Here is a 16,298-nt window from a genome sequence, read left to right as displayed (position 1 = left end):
AGGTAGGGATGATTAGTGATGAAGGCAGATGGAAGCAGAAGCAGAGGTCGCAGAGGAACGCACGTCGCCGTTGTCGCTTCCGGGATGTGCGCGCATCGGTATGCGGGGACAGAGAGGAACCTGAGAGCGGCCACGGCGGCCTTTTTCCTATAACGCTTCGAAACTCCCGTACACTAGTGACGCACATCTATTCTGGTCAGAATGGGAACTACGTGTCACATCCATTTTGCAACCCGCCGTTAAAAACAGTGTGGATGTTAGCACGGACAACAACCCACATCTATCTCTCGAGAAATGGATGTAGGTTGTTGTCCGTGCTAACATCCATTTTGCTGCAAATAAAATCTGACGCGTATCGCATATGTTGCATCCAGAACAGGGGTCGAGAATGTGCACAAATGATTAATTACGTCTACTTTCGCGTAATTTTTTATTTATTATAGTCTGAATTATTTACATTAACATTGATATTGAAGTATGACATTATAATTTTATATAAATAATGCTTTTCAAAATTAGGTTTCAATTCAACTAAATTTTATCTTGATGCAACTTTTAATGTAATTAATTAATTTTATAAACCATTAATTTTAACTTAATTTAATTGAAAAAATATTAATTTATCTAATTATGACTAAAATAAATCGATATAAATATAAAATACAGATATGATAATAAAATGCGAATATTCAACGGAAATCTAATCGAGTAATTTCAAAAAGATCTTTTATTCTTTAATTTTTGATTTTGCGTAAACTCATCGACGAATCATTGAGCGCCCATTAGAGCGTGTCATTAGACTTTCACGCAATTATGTGAAACTTTTCATGTTTTTTAGGTTTCTCCGAAAAGACGAATACGACCGTACGCGAAGGCAAATTTAGCGGATTCGAATCGCCCGCCACGGCGCTGGCGACGTGCGGTCGGCGGGGGCGCTCCGATCGATGCTGAGTTGCCGATGATCGCGCGGTTATTTATCGCACGACATTTCGTTCCGGACGACTTTTATCAGCGATAAACGGCGTATTTCGTGGGCGCGGATCATCATTCACGACGGCGTGTGCGACCGCGCGCGATTGGCCGCGCGGGAGCACCGCGTACCGCCCCCTCAGTACGTTATGGAATGCGCGACGGACAGCTACCGTGTTACGCGGCTCCGCACGATGCCCGGCCGTAGAGGCACGCCAACGGACCGGAATACGTGCGTGCGACGCGGCCGCGGGCACGACGACGTCTCGCTGCTCGACACCGGACACGGTACGCGCCCTTGCCGTCGACCGCCGTGCGCCCACCGACCGTCGCCGTACGCCGATCGTGCGAGTCCCCGTGTCATTTTTCGTCGCCGCCGTCGCCGTCGGTAGCACCTCGTATACGTGGCAACAGAGCCCGAGTGTGGCTGCTGCTGCCGTGTGCGAGCGCTGTGTGTGCTTCCCGTGGGTGTCACTTCCTAGTCGTGAGGGATCCCGTCGGCGATCCGCTGACAAAAGGAACGTTTGATCGCGTTATCCGCGCGACATTCGTGACGGCCGTGACCAACGGAGAACCGCGTCTCTCTCTCGTGTCTACAGCGCGACGCGACAGGAACGACGAAACGCGAGACTGGGTCGGGGAAGACGCGAAGCGACGCGACGCCGCGGATTTCCCGATCGACCATCGAAATCTTCTCGTCCGGGGTGCCAGGAGGTACGACATTTCGCCCCCGACGGCGGGACGTCGGCGTCGCTGACCCGGTGCCTGGCATTTCGTCTCGCAGCGCGCGCGAGCTGCCATTGCAGGGCCCCCTCTGTCCTGGAACGAGCGTCACGCCGACCCTCTCGAGCTCGGAAACTCCGGATTACGTCGTCGAGCGCGTCGCCGAGGGACACCCAGCTGCACTCGCGACGTCGCCCCGCAACCAGGAGACGGTCCCTTCGTCCCTCGAGGGCGAGGATAGCGCGCTGGGAATTTAATGGTGTAAGTTTGCCTGTTGCCTACTGGCTTCTGGTGTTACACACGAGTCATCGTCTACCGCGCTTCTGCCGTGTTACTCCGGTATCCAAGGGGCCTTGGCGTTCGTACAAAAGCGTACGCACGATTTCTGAGCTCGCGCAGCAATGATAAAATGGGATAATTGCATTGGGAAAAGTACAAAAAGGTTAATTCCGAGGAATTTAAGTGCGAAAGCGTGTATACGGTCGCTCGGTATATCGTAAACTGTGAAAGAGGAATTCGGTAATAATAATTATTTCTTGACGTTAGTTACCAAGCTTGGTGAAATAATTTCAATTAAATGAAATAATTCAATCAAATGTTTAGTAAACATAACCAAATATTTAGTTTGAATGCTATTAATGTTTTTACTAAATACTGAATATTTGGTTATATTAATCAAACATTTGATTGTTTCACCAAACTTTTTTTCAGTATAGGTAAGGATGACGAGTCTCAAGTCTCTGTCATCTTCCTCTCATTCAGAATATCAATCTCATGTGTTTGTGTGGTTTCTTTCGCAACAGGTGTTCCCAATGGGCCTGTCTAGCCGCTGATTACGATGGGCTGATGCAGAATGCGATTGACTCATCGATACTCGGATGCTCCTTTCTCTGCGGCGTTACCCACATGAGAGAGCTAACTTGACGAGAATTAATGGTGCATCTGCGCCCTGTCGCTATTGTCCTCCTGTCAACGTAATGGAGGAGCCGGTTAAGAAGAAGCAGCGTATCGAGAAAAGCTCAGGCGCCAAGAATGGGCTCGCCGACCTCGAGGAGCTGCAGAAGAGCCTGCTCGCGCGGTGTCTGTGCCATATGCCGGAGAGCAGTCTACGCAAGCCATTTACCAACCTCACGGTGAGGGAGGCCGACGGTACTATTCGGTATGCCGTACTGTCCGAATGGGATACAGATCAGATCCTGGAGTGTTTAACCGCTCTGCAGCTGCTGTTCGACCTGGCCATCAAGCAGTACTTGAAGAATGTCTTATGCAAGCGGGTGATGGAGGTCTGCGAGGCGGTGGCGCGGAACGAGCACGGCATCGTCGATCAGATCATCGACCTGTCCTACACGAACGACAAGTTCGTGTCGTATGCGGCGAGTCGCGTGCTCGCGTCGTTCTTCATCGTCGCGCGGCAGAACATGGATGCCGCCTGGTTGGAGAGGCTCACACAGTCCCTAGTTAACACGAGCTCGCCCAGTCGGATGCTGTTCACCCTGGATGTAGTCAAGAGAGTGATCGAGCATAAAGACTGCAGTATACACCCGGAGGACGGGGACGCGACAGCGCCGCCGTCCGGTTGCAACACGTTCTTCATCGACGACTTTGACAGCACGCCAGTCAAGGAGCTGTGTGTAAAGGCGCTCGAGTCCAAGTGGACCATTCTCGTGTCCAAGTTCAATGACATTCTCACGCAGTACACGCCGCAGCATACGTCTGTCGTCATAACGTTCCTGCACTTATGGGAGACCATCATCTCGGTCAAAGCCAATCTTTCCGTCGTTGAAACCAAGCCTTTCTACTCGGAACTGAACGATCTCGTGCTATTACTGAACGCCAACGTGCCAGGCGTTATCTGGCGACATTTGCTCGGCCTCCTCAACGAGGTGCTGTGTTACGGCAGTACACTGGCGCTACAGGATAACTTACCGGAGGAACCATGCTCCCTGGCAACCCTCATCGTACGCGCTATCAAGGACTGGCGTCTGCTTGACGCGTTGCCGTACCGCCACGGTTCCGGCAGGTTTGGCGGCGGTGACGGCGAAGGCGATCGTCCTTTGCTGCAGAAAATGGTACTACTAGTGCTGAAGAGCGTCGCCGTGACGGTGCGGCAAACGCGCAGCGATTCTAGCGACTCGTCCCTCGGCTCCGAGGCCGAGGATCTCGATGCGGACATGGCGGTGATCGAGAGGAGTATCCGCGAAGTACTGCGTCAACTGGATCAATGCGTAAAAACGCTGATGCCCTTCCATCCGGAGATGCCGCTGTCGCAGTGGGTTGTGCAAATGTTTCACGATCAAGATGACTTTCTGATCGAGGGTATGGTCTGCTGCTTGGACGTCGCTGTGGGCTTGTTCTATCGCGGTCCGCCACAGAACGATCTGGGCCAAATGCTTAGCCCTACGTTGACCTTTGTGCAATTCATTCGCGGTGTGTCGTACGACACGGAACTTCTACTGGATCTGTTGATCAGCAACGAGACCTGCTTCCTGCTGTATCTCTTACGATTTCTCAAGTACATTAGGCGTAATTGGTTCGAGTTCATGAGGTGCTGCGGCGGCGAACTGGACGACACGATGCGGGTACTGATAACATTACGGCTGACCATCGATCGACTGGTGTCTAAGAACTTATTCCCGTACAACATTGCTCCGGTTCATCGTCTACTCGAAAAATGCGAGTCCTTGTACGAGGGTAACGTGGACAGCTGTAGCACCCACGTGTAAGATAAAGGGGATGTTCGGAGAGATTCGAATAGTCGCCAAATCGATCGAGCGTGTGTATAAATTGTATGAACGGAATTGTACTCTCCGAACTTAGCTAGGATTTTGCCATCTGTAAAATATCGTGTGTAGTGTACAGATCGCCGTATACCGTCTTATAAACGCAAAACGGCCGGACTGACTCGTCGCGATCTCGTCTTTAAAGCTTGAGAAACTCAGGAAGACGAGCGCGTTTCTTATTTATTAGTCTTTAGCGAAATTTTTCAATATAGCTGGAATTGCGAGACGGAAGAATCTCCGTTCACGAGTCGGCGAGGTTTTGAGAGTTATACAACTGCGATTGAGTCTGAGTAGTACAAAAAAAAAGCGAAATTCGCATTGATTGTCTCAAAACTAAACTGCATTCGTGTGGTGCTAACGAATTACGTTTCCGCCAAAGCACCATTGAAAGCATACATATTGATGTATACCACTAGTGTAATATTTATATGTATACTTCGAGAGCTATTTGTACAATTTCCAGTCACACCTGGGTATTTATTCTATACACGCTTTTTGTTCTTAACGATAGTTGTCGGTGTTGTGCAGATATTTTACAAAAAAATTACGCAATGATATCAACAACTATCGTAAAAGAACAAAAAGCGTGTACAGAATACGTACCCTGCAAATGTATAACTTTATTGTATTTTGATAAAAAAAAAATACCTGAGAAATCTGTACATAACTCATAAGCATCAGAGCCGACTTAATAATATTGAGAATTTTGCCGGACGAAGTTACATACTCTTCCAATAATTCTGGAAGAAATTAAAAGAGAAAAATCTTTTGGATTAGTCTCGCATAAATTATAATGCAAGCAGTAAATAGGGAAGATGTAACATGTAGAAAGTTATATTGTCGTCAGGTCTTGTACAACTTACGTAAAAAAGATATTTTTTTGTAGCATCAGATTATTTCTGATTTAGGGGAGTCAAGCCGAGAAATACAATGTGCAAAATATAATTTTTTACTAATATGAATACTTCTTTATAATATTTTTTCGTATTATTCGTACTCTTTTACGGACGAAAAATTTAATCTCTTTGCGACTTTAAAATTCTAAGTGACTGAAAAAAAAAACACCGGTTATCTGCAGTTGTTTCGAGTTTTTTTCCGATGAAACCGTAACTGTAAATAATGACATTTACAGCGCTATACACGCGCGCTGCGTATTCAACGTAAGAATTTCCTTTTGTAAGTAATGTAATACACTAAAATTCTTCACGTTTTTACTTTTCTAATTGTGGTGTCGTTTAATTCAATTTCCCCCTGTGATTGAGCTTACTAAAATCGTCGGTCTCGCGACGTAAAAATTCCATACTCTTACGGGTAAATCAGATTTGACTGTAGCTGGAAAATGTTTTTTTCTTTTTTTTTTTCAATCAAATATTTATTATCATCTATCCCAAACGCAAGTCAAATACAATTGCCATTATCGAGACTTACGATTAAAATGTAGCCCGGCAGATTGTCAGTGATGCCCCGCGATTAATCGCGCAAATAGCGTTCGATACATTGATTAGAGCGACGTAACGCGCTTAGCTCACCGGGACAAACCGTCCGGATATCTTCTTTTTCTCTCCTCCTTTTACCTTAGAAAGATCAATATAGAATTAAGGTTCGTAACGTTAGCCTTCCTTGGCTTATCTTTTTTTTTATAAAATTACGCTACTCTCTATTTAGAATTTGCAAATATAGCTCTAATTATTTAAATGTTCGATCGGAGCGTGATCGAGGAATTTTGTGTCGAGATGGACGATTTCCAGAAACACAAAAATTTTCTTACTAAATATTTATATTTGCGTATTAAATCATTATTTATATACCTCTGTACTTCGTCAATAAATCACTATTTCACAGCATCATTTTCCCATTTAAAACAAGAACTTAGCGGTACCGTATTGTTAAGTTTTCCCCCTCTTTTTATATAAATTAAACGTTTAATTTATTAAACTGTATTCTTTTCTTCTCTCTTTCTTTCTGTCTTCGATTCGAAATGTTGTTTTGTTCCAAGTCGGTAAAACTATCGCATATTATACACCGATGTACGAAACTACGCGAGATTGTACATATCCCTCTGTAAAGGTTTACTTAAAGCGGAACGGTAAATGTCCATTGCTTTACTGTAATCGCAGCAAGAGTTAGTTCAACAAGCTTCACTAAATTAACAACAGAATCTAAGTTACGTAGCCCATTAATTAGCGTGTAGTGTTCAACAGTGTGGATCATCGCATTTTATCTCTCTCTCTATCTCTCTCCTCATCTTTGTGTTTACCGTTCTGTTTGCTCTTTTCATTCGTTGCTATACACATTCCCGCACTATCGGCATAATAAACCGCTATCGTCCGTATAGCATACAATGAAGCATTCTCTCTCTGTACACATTATCTAAATGAAAAATGTTCAATATCGCGCCGCGCCAGAAGCGGTACAAGCGGTTTACGTAACGACACATGCGCGAGTGATCAAGAAAAATTAAAACTGTACGACTTCATAGACAGTCTTTCTTTCGCCACGAAAATATAGCGGACTGTTATCCGCGCAATTCCGACGATCTTGGACAAAGGGAAAACCGCTGGTCCGCAGTATTCACGTACGCGTGTAATCTGCATCCGAGAAACACAAATCCTACTTTTTAAGCTTAAAATTATCGATTAATTTACTGTACTCGAAAATAGATACGTTATGTTCGGACTCAAGGTGATTAAAACGATTATGCAAGAGCAAAGAAGGAAACGCAATTTGCATCGATTCGTCAAACATTCGCGCGTAAAGAACGTATGCGAAGATGGATTACACAAAGCCGCACAAGAAATACAAAGGACATAATTTCTGCACGTGTCGCACTTAATATCTCGTTACTACGCATATATATACTTATTGTTTCGATTATATATACCTATCGGTGCACATGAGGCTTATCCAACGCTTTATTGCACTCTTACATCGAGCCGTCTTCTCATTTTCCTTCTCTAAAGAGAAATCAATGTACAAGCAATTAAAACTCACTACGTAAAGGATTTTGGGGCCGTGATGTGTATAGGATTTAATTAAAATCAAGTCTCCTGGTTTTCCTTCTCAAAGAAAACAATCTAAAAAAAAAATACTTGTGGATTTAACGGGGAGGGTGTTTTTCGTATGTGATTAGATTATTATATTAAACAGTACGCGCGCGCACGTATATATATCATATATAACGGCGAAATACAATCAGACCATTTAACATGCGATCTCTCTACTATCCAGAAGCTTTTATACGCTCTATAGCAAAAGTAGCGACTCTCTTTTTCTCTCGCTCTCTTTTCAATTGCGCTTTACGTTTAGCCTGGTAATTTAATTCCGATTCGCCGTTCGGCTAAACCAATGATATTCCCGTCAATCCGTTATTAAGTAGTTGGATGATATGAACTAATTAGCGCCGCGTCCACCGGCTCCATACACGACGGACAGGTCAATGAGCGCAGCAACCAGTCGTCGATGCAGATTGCATGGTAGGTGTGCATACAGGGCAGATAGCGTACTTCCTCGCCTACCAGCAGTTCCATCATGCATATCACACATTCGCCCTTCTTCGCACCATCGTACTCTCGCATTGGCAAGTGCTGTATCAGTCCTATACGCTTCGCGATCCTCACTTGCTGCTCCTCCTCGCTCAAACCAGCGGAGCCGCTGCTCTGGATTAGATTGACTCCGATTCCACGGCCAATGTTCAAATTGGTGGACTGCAAATGACGTTCCCTCGTGGCGATCGACGGATAATAAGCCGTTTGCTGTGGAACATTTAGAAAAACTTAGTTAGCACTCAATTGCCTCGCTTCCCACATCAATTGTGGATCCTTAAACTCGCAAAAGTATAAAAATTATGTATGTCAACTCCAAAATCTTCCTCATTTTGTCAAACGTCACATCAGAATAAAATCAATATCGTTAATCGGAACAATGTCAAGTACAGTATAAGAAATCTGATCTTTCTCAAGCTACATCAAGTCTACATTAAAAATCTCAGATCTACGTGTATCCAAGTGTACAAGAAATGACAGACAAAGAAAGGAGATCGCGGACAGGTTAATAAAATGTCTGAAAATGTTTCGGCCAAAAAGACGGCGAACGATGGTGATTTACGTGAATTACATTGTAGGGGATCGGCGGTCCGAGACCCTCCTGCGAGGATCCGCTCGTGGAGACGGGCTCGGGATTGTTACTCAGGAGGGTGGTATTGTCCTGTTGGTTGCCAGCGGAGCGCTTCAGGCAGTTGCCCATGGTTCTCTCTCTCTCTCTCTCTCTTTCTTTCTCTCTCTCTCTTGCTCTCTCTTTCACTGGCGGCGAGCTGTCAGCTTTGCAAGTCGCTCGCGCGTCGCATTCGCGCGTCTACTCCGATTGCGACCTCGCTTCCCCGGACCTCGCTTCCCCGTTTCGCGCGAGCGATTACAGACTCCCGTGCGGACGCGACGACGACGACAGCGCGACAGCGACGACGTTCGACGCACGCTCGACGGCCGTGCTCCTTGCCATTTCACCTGGACCGCCGTTCTCCGCGGCGCGACAACATCCACACCGTCGACGGGCGACGCTTTCACGGCCAACGCGATCGAGGTACAACGTACAACGATGCCGTCGCAGTAGCCGTCCAAACGCAGCCGTCACATACCCCTCACTGCCCCTCGCCAGCAACAGCAGCAGCAGCCGAGTCACTACCAGCTGAGCGTCGCCATGATGCGCGAACAGCGCGAAGCACGGCAGGTCACTCGTCCGCGCACAATGGCAGAGCCAAGAACGGAAGTTCGTCGATTTCGAACGCTTCTCGCCCGTTTTCGACGATTCTCTCGATTTTATCTCGGCTCTGCGCGCAAATAGAGAGACTCCTCAACAGTCTCTCTCCCCCTCTCTCATCTTTTCCCAATCCTTCCGTTGCGACGCTGCTTCCGTCTCTCGAACGACTGAACGCTATCTGATAGAAAAGAGCAAGTGCCATGTTGAATCTCCACGTTAAGCGGAGGTGCCTCGATGCCGCACATCGACGGGCTCATCTCACCTGGTGTCCCTAAATCACGTCATAACGCGCGAGAGTGCGTCATGCTCCATGAGAAAGCACTTTCGAGCTCACCCGACGCCGACGTTATCGCAACGGACAGTACGATCGCGTCACGATGCACAAAAGAAAACAAAGAAACATCGAGTTAAATAAATATTCCAACTAATTAATACTTGACGATAAAAAGATACCATCATATACGTGCGAATCAGAAAATAATGTAAATTCTGTAAAATATAAATCACAAATAACAATTTTAAAAATGAAATTGTTAACGATAAAGTTAACGGTATATCAAATGTTACCTGATCGTAATTAAAATATTGTTTAAAAAGATCAGAATTTTAAAGGCATTCTTGATTTTAGGATCTCTGAAGGTTTAAAACTGAGGAACTACTCCTGAAATTCGAAATCTTAATTTTTTCATGCTCCACTTATCCCGGAAACCGCGCGCAGCGCATAGAGTGAAATTGTGCGCTCTCGAAATTGGCGAATTGGCGACTCACTTCAGTTCGCTTTACTTCTTTTCGAGACATGCGCTCCTGGCATCATCCCGACGTTCCGCTTCCTCAAATTCTTGTATTGCGCAACAAGAAGCGGCCGGATTATCTTTTATTTTGAATTTGCGTTTGATAAATACTTGAAGATTTGCATTAACTATTTTATTAATTAGTAGGTACAGATATTACATGTAATGTGTTAATAAATCAAGAGAAATATAAATCTTCATTAATATAAGAAATATATTAATATATAAGAGAGAGACATACATTATTAGACAGAGGAATTATGTTAATTTGCTGATAAAATAATGATAAAATTATTGCCGATTACTTGACAAACATTTCTCTCGAATGAACGGCTTTAATTTTTGCTAATAATTTAATGAGCAAACGCTCGGAAAAAGGAAAGTGCAGAGATCCCAAAAATGTTGACTTCCGGACGCGTCGGAGCGTGGATTTGCTACGCAAGAATGCATTATACGTTCTAAGAACGCGACCAACCAGCGAATCTTACAAAGCGCGACCAGGCGCGACCAGGCGCGACCAGGCGCGACCAGGCGCGACTTCGGCGGGCTCTCCGTGCTCTTTTATAAACTCTGATTTTCTTAGAAAAAGACAACAGTCTCCCCGACCGACTGACCGACCGATCTTTCTAGGCTGTATTCAGATTTCTCACCTGGGTGCAACCAGCCATCATTCTATCTCTGTTTAACATTTGGCAAATAACAAAGATAAAACGACATCTGGGTGCACCCGGGTGGAGAATCTGAACACAGCCCTAGAAGAATCCACGGTATAAAGAAGGGCGCGGAATTCGAATCGAGATCCGACTCGCGAGCACTTCCTCGCGCGGCGTACTCCCCTGATAACTTTTCTCGGATTTTTCGAGGCTGCGGCCAGCGAAACGAGCGAGATCTCGTTACGGCCGACCGTACGACGTACGTTTTCTCCTTTTTCTACACCTCGCGTTCCCTTTCCTTTTCCCTCCGACGTGAATGTATGTACATACGTACACGTGTCGCGCTTCAAACGCAGAAGGTGCAAACGAACCGGACGAACCGTCCAGTGAAAGACGTCGACCGGACGGTAGCGCCAACCGTGTTATCAGCCGAACTTACGGGGAAGAAGCGTGGCGCCGTGTGTGGTGTGTCGTGTCGCGTCCGTACTCGAACCTCAAAAGACAGCCGTAGTTCCAACAAGCAAGCCGATTCAAATACCGATATTCCGACAAGAGACTTGCAATCCGCGAGCCAGAGGATGGACGGTCATCGGGCGTCGCGGCTCCTAGCGTTTACGGCGTCGGTGAGCCTGCTCCTGGCCACGTACACGCCGGGCCACGTAGCCGGCTCGGGAGTGCTGCAGATACGTGGTATACCGGTGGCGAAGAACCCGTTGTACCGGCCAGATCGCGACTTCGAGTGCCTGGACGGCAGCCGATTGATACCGTTTACCGGGGTGAATGACGATTACTGCGACTGCGGAGATGGTAGCGACGAGCCCGGGACGGCTGCGTGCGCTAACGGTTTCTTTTACTGCGAGAACACCGGGCATAAACCTGCCTACATACCGTCGTCCTGGGTAAACGATGGCGTGTGCGACTGTTGCGACACGAGCGACGAGTACGCGACCAGGGTAGAATGCATCAATAATTGTAACGAGCTGGGACGGGAGGCTCGTTTGGAACAGCAGAAGGCGGAGCAATTGGCGCGGGAAGGTAACAAGCTGCGTCTGGAGTTGGTGGCCAGAGGTAAGACCATCAAGACGGAGCATCAATCGCGTCTGGCCAAGCTGAGAACAGACTATACAGAGGCAGAGTTGATCAAAAAGGAAAAGGAGATTATAAAGAAACAGGCAGAAGAGCTGGAGAGTCTGGCATTGGAGAAGTACAAGCCTATCGAAACAGAGCAATCGACAACTGAGGAGACTGTTGGAGAGGATGAAGAGGACTCTAGAGTTAACGAAGCAGAAGATTATTTCAAGTTATTAGATTCAGATTCCAGCGATACGATAACGATAGCAGAGCTACAAACCAGGGTAACGTTTGACAAGAATAGAGACGGTGTTGTGTCAGAGGAAGAGGCACTATATTTCCTTGGTGATAAAAAGGAGATCTCTTGGCAAGAGTTCGTAGATATCGCGTGGGCAAACATCAAGCCTTTCTTGATGTTGGAACAAGGTAGATAACTGAAAACTTATCTTTTTTTTTCTATATTCTGTAAACTATCAATTTTATGATGTAATTGCAGGTATGTTCAAAGCAGCAACGGATAAGGAAGAGGTCGACGAGCAGGAGCCTGCTGAAGACTTGGACCATGAGAAAGAAGGAGAAGTAATTGATGGAGAGGAAGAGGAGGTTCCTGAAGAGGAACACGAAAAGGAACCATCGGAACCAGAAATTCAATATGACGAGGAGACACAAGCGCTTGTTGATGAGGCTACTAATGCTCGAGAGCGTTTCCAAGAGGCGGAGAAGGCTATCAGCGAATTACAGTCAGAGATCAGACAGCTGGAGGAGAAGATGGACCGTGATTACGGACCTGAAGAAGTGTTCGTTTCGCTCGATGGCGAATGCTTCGAGTACACGGACTTGGAGTACATTTACAAACTGTGTCTATATGCTATGGCGACCCAGAGGTCCAAATCCGGTGGTAGCAGCGTCAATCTAGGCCACTGGAGCGAATGGGTCGGACCGCCCGGTGCCAAATACACTAAGATGAAGTACGATCGCGGCCTCACTTGCTGGAACGGCCCAGCGCGTTCCACAATTGTTACCCTATCATGTGGAATAGAGAACAAGCTTTTATCGGTGACGGAACCTAGTCGCTGCGAGTACGCCATGGAGTTCTCCACGCCGGCGCTCTGTAACCCCAGTGTGACAGAGACCGACAGGCATGATGAACTGTAAACTCACTTGATCCATTAGTAAAATAAAAGCGCGATTGGTCGCACACGCAATGTGAATGTCAAGCACTTACGCTCTTTCGGCTGCGAAGGCCGAGCATCGAGTTGCAAGGATCGATATGAAAAATAACATTAAAGTAAAAAAAAAAAACATTTTTCGCAAGTATTTCCAACGTAATCGCGATTAGTAACGTAGCTAGCAATCTTTATTTCTGTCCTTAAGCTGGGATATCGTTTTGTTCTTTTTTTTCTGTTTTTGGAGTAGCTAGCCGTTATTACCGTAAGCACTTAGGCGATGGAGACTCGCAGAGGTTCCTAGACGGGCTAGACGCTATCGCTCGCCGTATCTTTATGTATCAACTTTGTACTCTCAAAGACAAAATAAGATCGTTATTATGGATAAAATATGTTATCAACAGAGCCTAGTCATGTGTCAGTTCCGCCGAAAAAACGATTGCTCTCACGTTAACAAATCGTGGTTCGAAATCGTTGTATCTCATTGATATGCTACATACTTTACTAATTTCTACAGACTAATTCGCATATCATCGGTCTGCGATATATATTAATAAGAGAAAAAAGAGAGCGAATAGAGTTTCTTGATTAATCTAATAATAATGCGATACGTGGATACGTTCCATTTAAACTGGATATATAAAGTTCAATAAGTTTAGTAATTTGAAACAAGAATGATAAATGCATGATAAAGATGTATGATATAAATGTATTAAGATTCCCGCTAAAATGTGCCACTACGCAAATTACAACGATTACGATCGCGATCGATAATTCGTCCTTGCATCTGAGAAGTCTTTACGTAGTATTGAATGAAGTTCACTAGTGATAAAGTCCGAAGAGTAATTATCCTGAATCTTGTCCCATTTTGTGAAACTGCAAAGAGACCATTGTTACGCGTTAATTCATTGCCAACCTGTTAAAAAAATCGCTGTTACATTCCTCTTTTTGTACACGAAGCGTTTCTATGTGATCTCGTCGTGGTTGACGTAAAAAATCTGAATGAAGCGTACTATGTATCACTGTAGTACATATAAGGGAAAAGAAAATACTTTTCCGGGATTCGATTAGCCAGACTAAGTCCTAATATTCTGCATTATACACTCAAGTTGGTGATTTTGTATTTTTTTAAGGACGCGCCACGCGCGCGGCGACGGCGTGATATGTGGGATGTGCATATAATAAAGAGAGAAAGGAATTTTGTTGTCGAATCGTAATTTGTGATGGCAGCTTTATTTACATCAATGGAAAGAAAATCTGTTCAGTGTAAATGCGCGCGAGTATGTATGTCTGTGTGTCAAATTTCTCTTGTTATATTCTGTATATTATTACATAATATTACACACAGTGACGTGATGGTTAAATCCAGTTTTCTCTATTTTACTCTAAGAGACGATCTTTGCATCTTTCGGGATCCGAAACGTACGTTCATCATCTGAATAACTAAAAATGGGGAGAAAATTGATATAACATTTCCGCGTCTCCTATAATCGACGTATATAGATTCAGTTTCTTGATTAATTCGGTAAGGCACTTGAAAGGCTACAAAAAATCATTTTTCCCTGGCGAAATTCGACGAGTATAAGACGATATGCTCTAAACAGCCTTTTCTTACGCCTCCTGGGTCAGCAAGAAAAACGGAGTGATCGCATGCTATCGCTGACTATCGACAATTTCACAATTTTCCTCTTTATACTCCTTTTAATATCTCCTATAGGTATTTAATTAAATCGAGACAAAATATTAATATCACTTAGTGATACATTTCGTTAAGGAATTGTAGGCCCGTTTTAGTGTAATTCGAATTACACATTCTACATGTAGGCCTATGAATAATTCGTGTGGGAGATTTCTTACATAGAATAAACAGAGTTTTTCTTTGAGGGCATCGAAAATATACAATTGCACACGTAACATTTCTTAGACCGTCATATAGCTTATCTCTCGTGTCTCTTCTACATTTATCAATGTTAATACTATGGTGTGTGTGACAAACACATTTACATATATAATATATATTTTTTTTCTTCAAAATCATTAAAGTGATAACGCCTAACTTTTCTATTTTCGTATTTACACGGGATAATACACGGTATTTATAAATGCTTCACGCCGAAAGGATCACATCTCTGCTAAACTACTGTACAACTATCTCTGCGAGTGAAATAAAGCTCTCTACGAGAGAATGTACGGGCATTCGCAAATGCGTTTCTGCGATGATGAACATCATATGTGATCAGGTATAATCTCAAGTGTCGGAGTTTTCAGTAAGTCGTGTAAGAAAAAAAACACGAACGCGAGAATTGAAAAATACTGTCGGATAAGCCCGTTTTTCCCAATAAATGCATCGACGACGAAACACAGCCGGCTATTATCAACGTGAACTGAAAGTTTCTTTCAATTTTTAAAGTTAAAGATATCGCGCCGTAGTGATTATATTTTGATTAATTAATATATAAATATGCGAGTAAGTTATTTAGAAATAATCTAAATACATTTCAATATTTCAAAAATTTTTACCTTTTCTAGATACAAATCCTTATTTAAAATAATATTTTCTGATTTACTTTTGTTTATATTTATATAATAACTCGTTGAAAGTCGATTTTTTATTATTTCGATTCGAGCTCTGTAGATAATCAAACGAAGTTCTTTATGAAAAATAAAATATAATTTTTGATTTCCTTTGTTTTTACTTTGTTCGCGATTCCAATAGCTTCAATAGCAAGAATACTAGTCTACGACATGCGGAATTTACCAAACGCTAAACGAGATCGTTTATCTTTTTCACGTTTCTCGTGCTTTTTCTTCCTGCATTAAACATCGGTCGCTAACGAAACGAATCCGCTAACCGAAAAAAAAAGAATCATGAAGGAACGATTCCGCGCGTTCATTTTCCAAGTTTCTCAAACATGATCAATTTCTCCTTAAAGCTTTTGGTGTCAGTGGACACTTCCGATATGTTTCCGTTGAGCATGTTTTGCAGGTCCTCGTCGTTCTTATTGCTCACTAGCAGATTGTCGAAGAGCATTTTCGTGTCTTCCTGCTTGGCCACCGGCGATGACGGCTGCGACGTGCTCATTGGCTTCTTCTTCGGATAAATAACGGAGCCGCGTTGATTATTTCCGTTGTCGGCCACCCTGGTCATTATTGTGATAGCCAACAACTGTTGGATACCCAAGTTTTCCTTAGATGCCGGCTCAGAAGACTGGCGCCAATAATATTTATTGTCGGCGGAAATGAGCGACTTGGAGTCTTCAGTATCGTCTCCTATCGACGTTTCGGAATCAGTCGCCGGTACGTTTCTACTGGACCAAGAATCCTGAAAGATTATTAGAGATTAATTTATTTATCATTGAGAAAACACCTATAATTAAAAAATATTTAGAAAAT

The 16,298-nt window shown here is 44.2% G+C and overlaps 4 protein-coding genes across 9 annotated transcripts in view; 2 read left to right on the top strand and 2 right to left on the bottom strand.

The window, feature by feature from the left end:
• Positions 1 to 947: 947 nt before the first annotated feature.
• Positions 948 to 6,167, top strand: LOC105195186 (protein lines). Its single transcript, XM_011160478.3, has 2 exons — positions 948 to 1,953; positions 2,496 to 6,167. Exon 2 carries the CDS (start codon positions 2,571 to 2,573, stop codon positions 4,413 to 4,415), a length of 1,845 nt encoding a protein of 614 aa, XP_011158780.1. The 5' UTR covers positions 948 to 1,953; positions 2,496 to 2,570; the 3' UTR covers positions 4,416 to 6,167.
• A 64-nt stretch (positions 6,168 to 6,231) lies between these two features.
• LOC105195187 (RING finger protein 11) lies at positions 6,232 to 9,388 on the bottom strand. Its single transcript, XM_011160479.3, has 2 exons — positions 8,586 to 9,388; positions 6,232 to 8,224 (listed from the first exon to the last, which is right to left on the bottom strand). Exons 1-2 carry the CDS (start codon positions 8,712 to 8,714, stop codon positions 7,841 to 7,843), a joined length of 513 nt encoding a protein of 170 aa, XP_011158781.1. The 5' UTR covers positions 8,715 to 9,388; the 3' UTR covers positions 6,232 to 7,840.
• Positions 9,389 to 10,973: 1,585 nt separating this feature from the next.
• LOC105195184 (glucosidase 2 subunit beta) lies at positions 10,974 to 14,122 on the top strand. Its single transcript, XM_011160473.3, has 2 exons — positions 10,974 to 12,165; positions 12,236 to 14,122. Exons 1-2 carry the CDS (start codon positions 10,989 to 10,991, stop codon positions 12,892 to 12,894), a joined length of 1,836 nt encoding a protein of 611 aa, XP_011158775.2. The 5' UTR covers positions 10,974 to 10,988; the 3' UTR covers positions 12,895 to 14,122.
• The window catches only part of LOC105195185 (flocculation protein FLO11), a 66,942-nt gene continuing 64,763 nt past the window's right edge, over positions 14,120 to 16,298 (bottom strand). For all 6 annotated transcript variants that reach the window (XM_011160474.3, XM_026131049.2, XM_026131050.2 and 3 more), the window contains one exon: positions 14,120 to 16,227. In XM_011160474.3, coding sequence (XP_011158776.2) covers positions 15,796 to 16,227 — 432 coding nt within the window. In that variant the 3' untranslated portion in view covers positions 14,120 to 15,795. The remainder of the gene's footprint in view (positions 16,228 to 16,298) is intronic.

Source organism: Solenopsis invicta, chromosome 5, assembly GCF_016802725.1.
Source record: "Solenopsis invicta isolate M01_SB chromosome 5, UNIL_Sinv_3.0, whole genome shotgun sequence".
Taxonomy (NCBI): domain Eukaryota; kingdom Metazoa; phylum Arthropoda; class Insecta; order Hymenoptera; family Formicidae; genus Solenopsis; species Solenopsis invicta.
This window is presented reverse-complemented; position numbering and strand designations above follow the sequence as displayed.

Excerpts from the sequence above, each read along its gene's own strand:
- LOC105195184 (XM_011160473.3), top strand. The coding sequence starts at position 10,989 with ATGTACATACGTACACGTGTCGCGCTTCAAACGCAGAAGGTGCAAACG. Across the intron at positions 12,166-12,235 it reads TTTCTTGATGTTGGAACAAG|GTATGTTCAAAGCAGCAACG; the intron begins GTAGATAACTGA and ends ATGTAATTGCAG.
- LOC105195187 (XM_011160479.3), bottom strand. The coding sequence starts at position 8,714 with ATGGGCAACTGCCTGAAGCGCTCCGCTGGCAACCAACAGGACAATACC. Across the intron at positions 8,225-8,585 it reads GACCGCCGATCCCCTACAAT|CAAACGGCTTATTATCCGTC; the intron begins GTAATTCACGTA and ends AATGTTCCACAG.
- LOC105195186 (XM_011160478.3), top strand. The coding sequence starts at position 2,571 with ATGCTCCTTTCTCTGCGGCGTTACCCACATGAGAGAGCTAACTTGACG.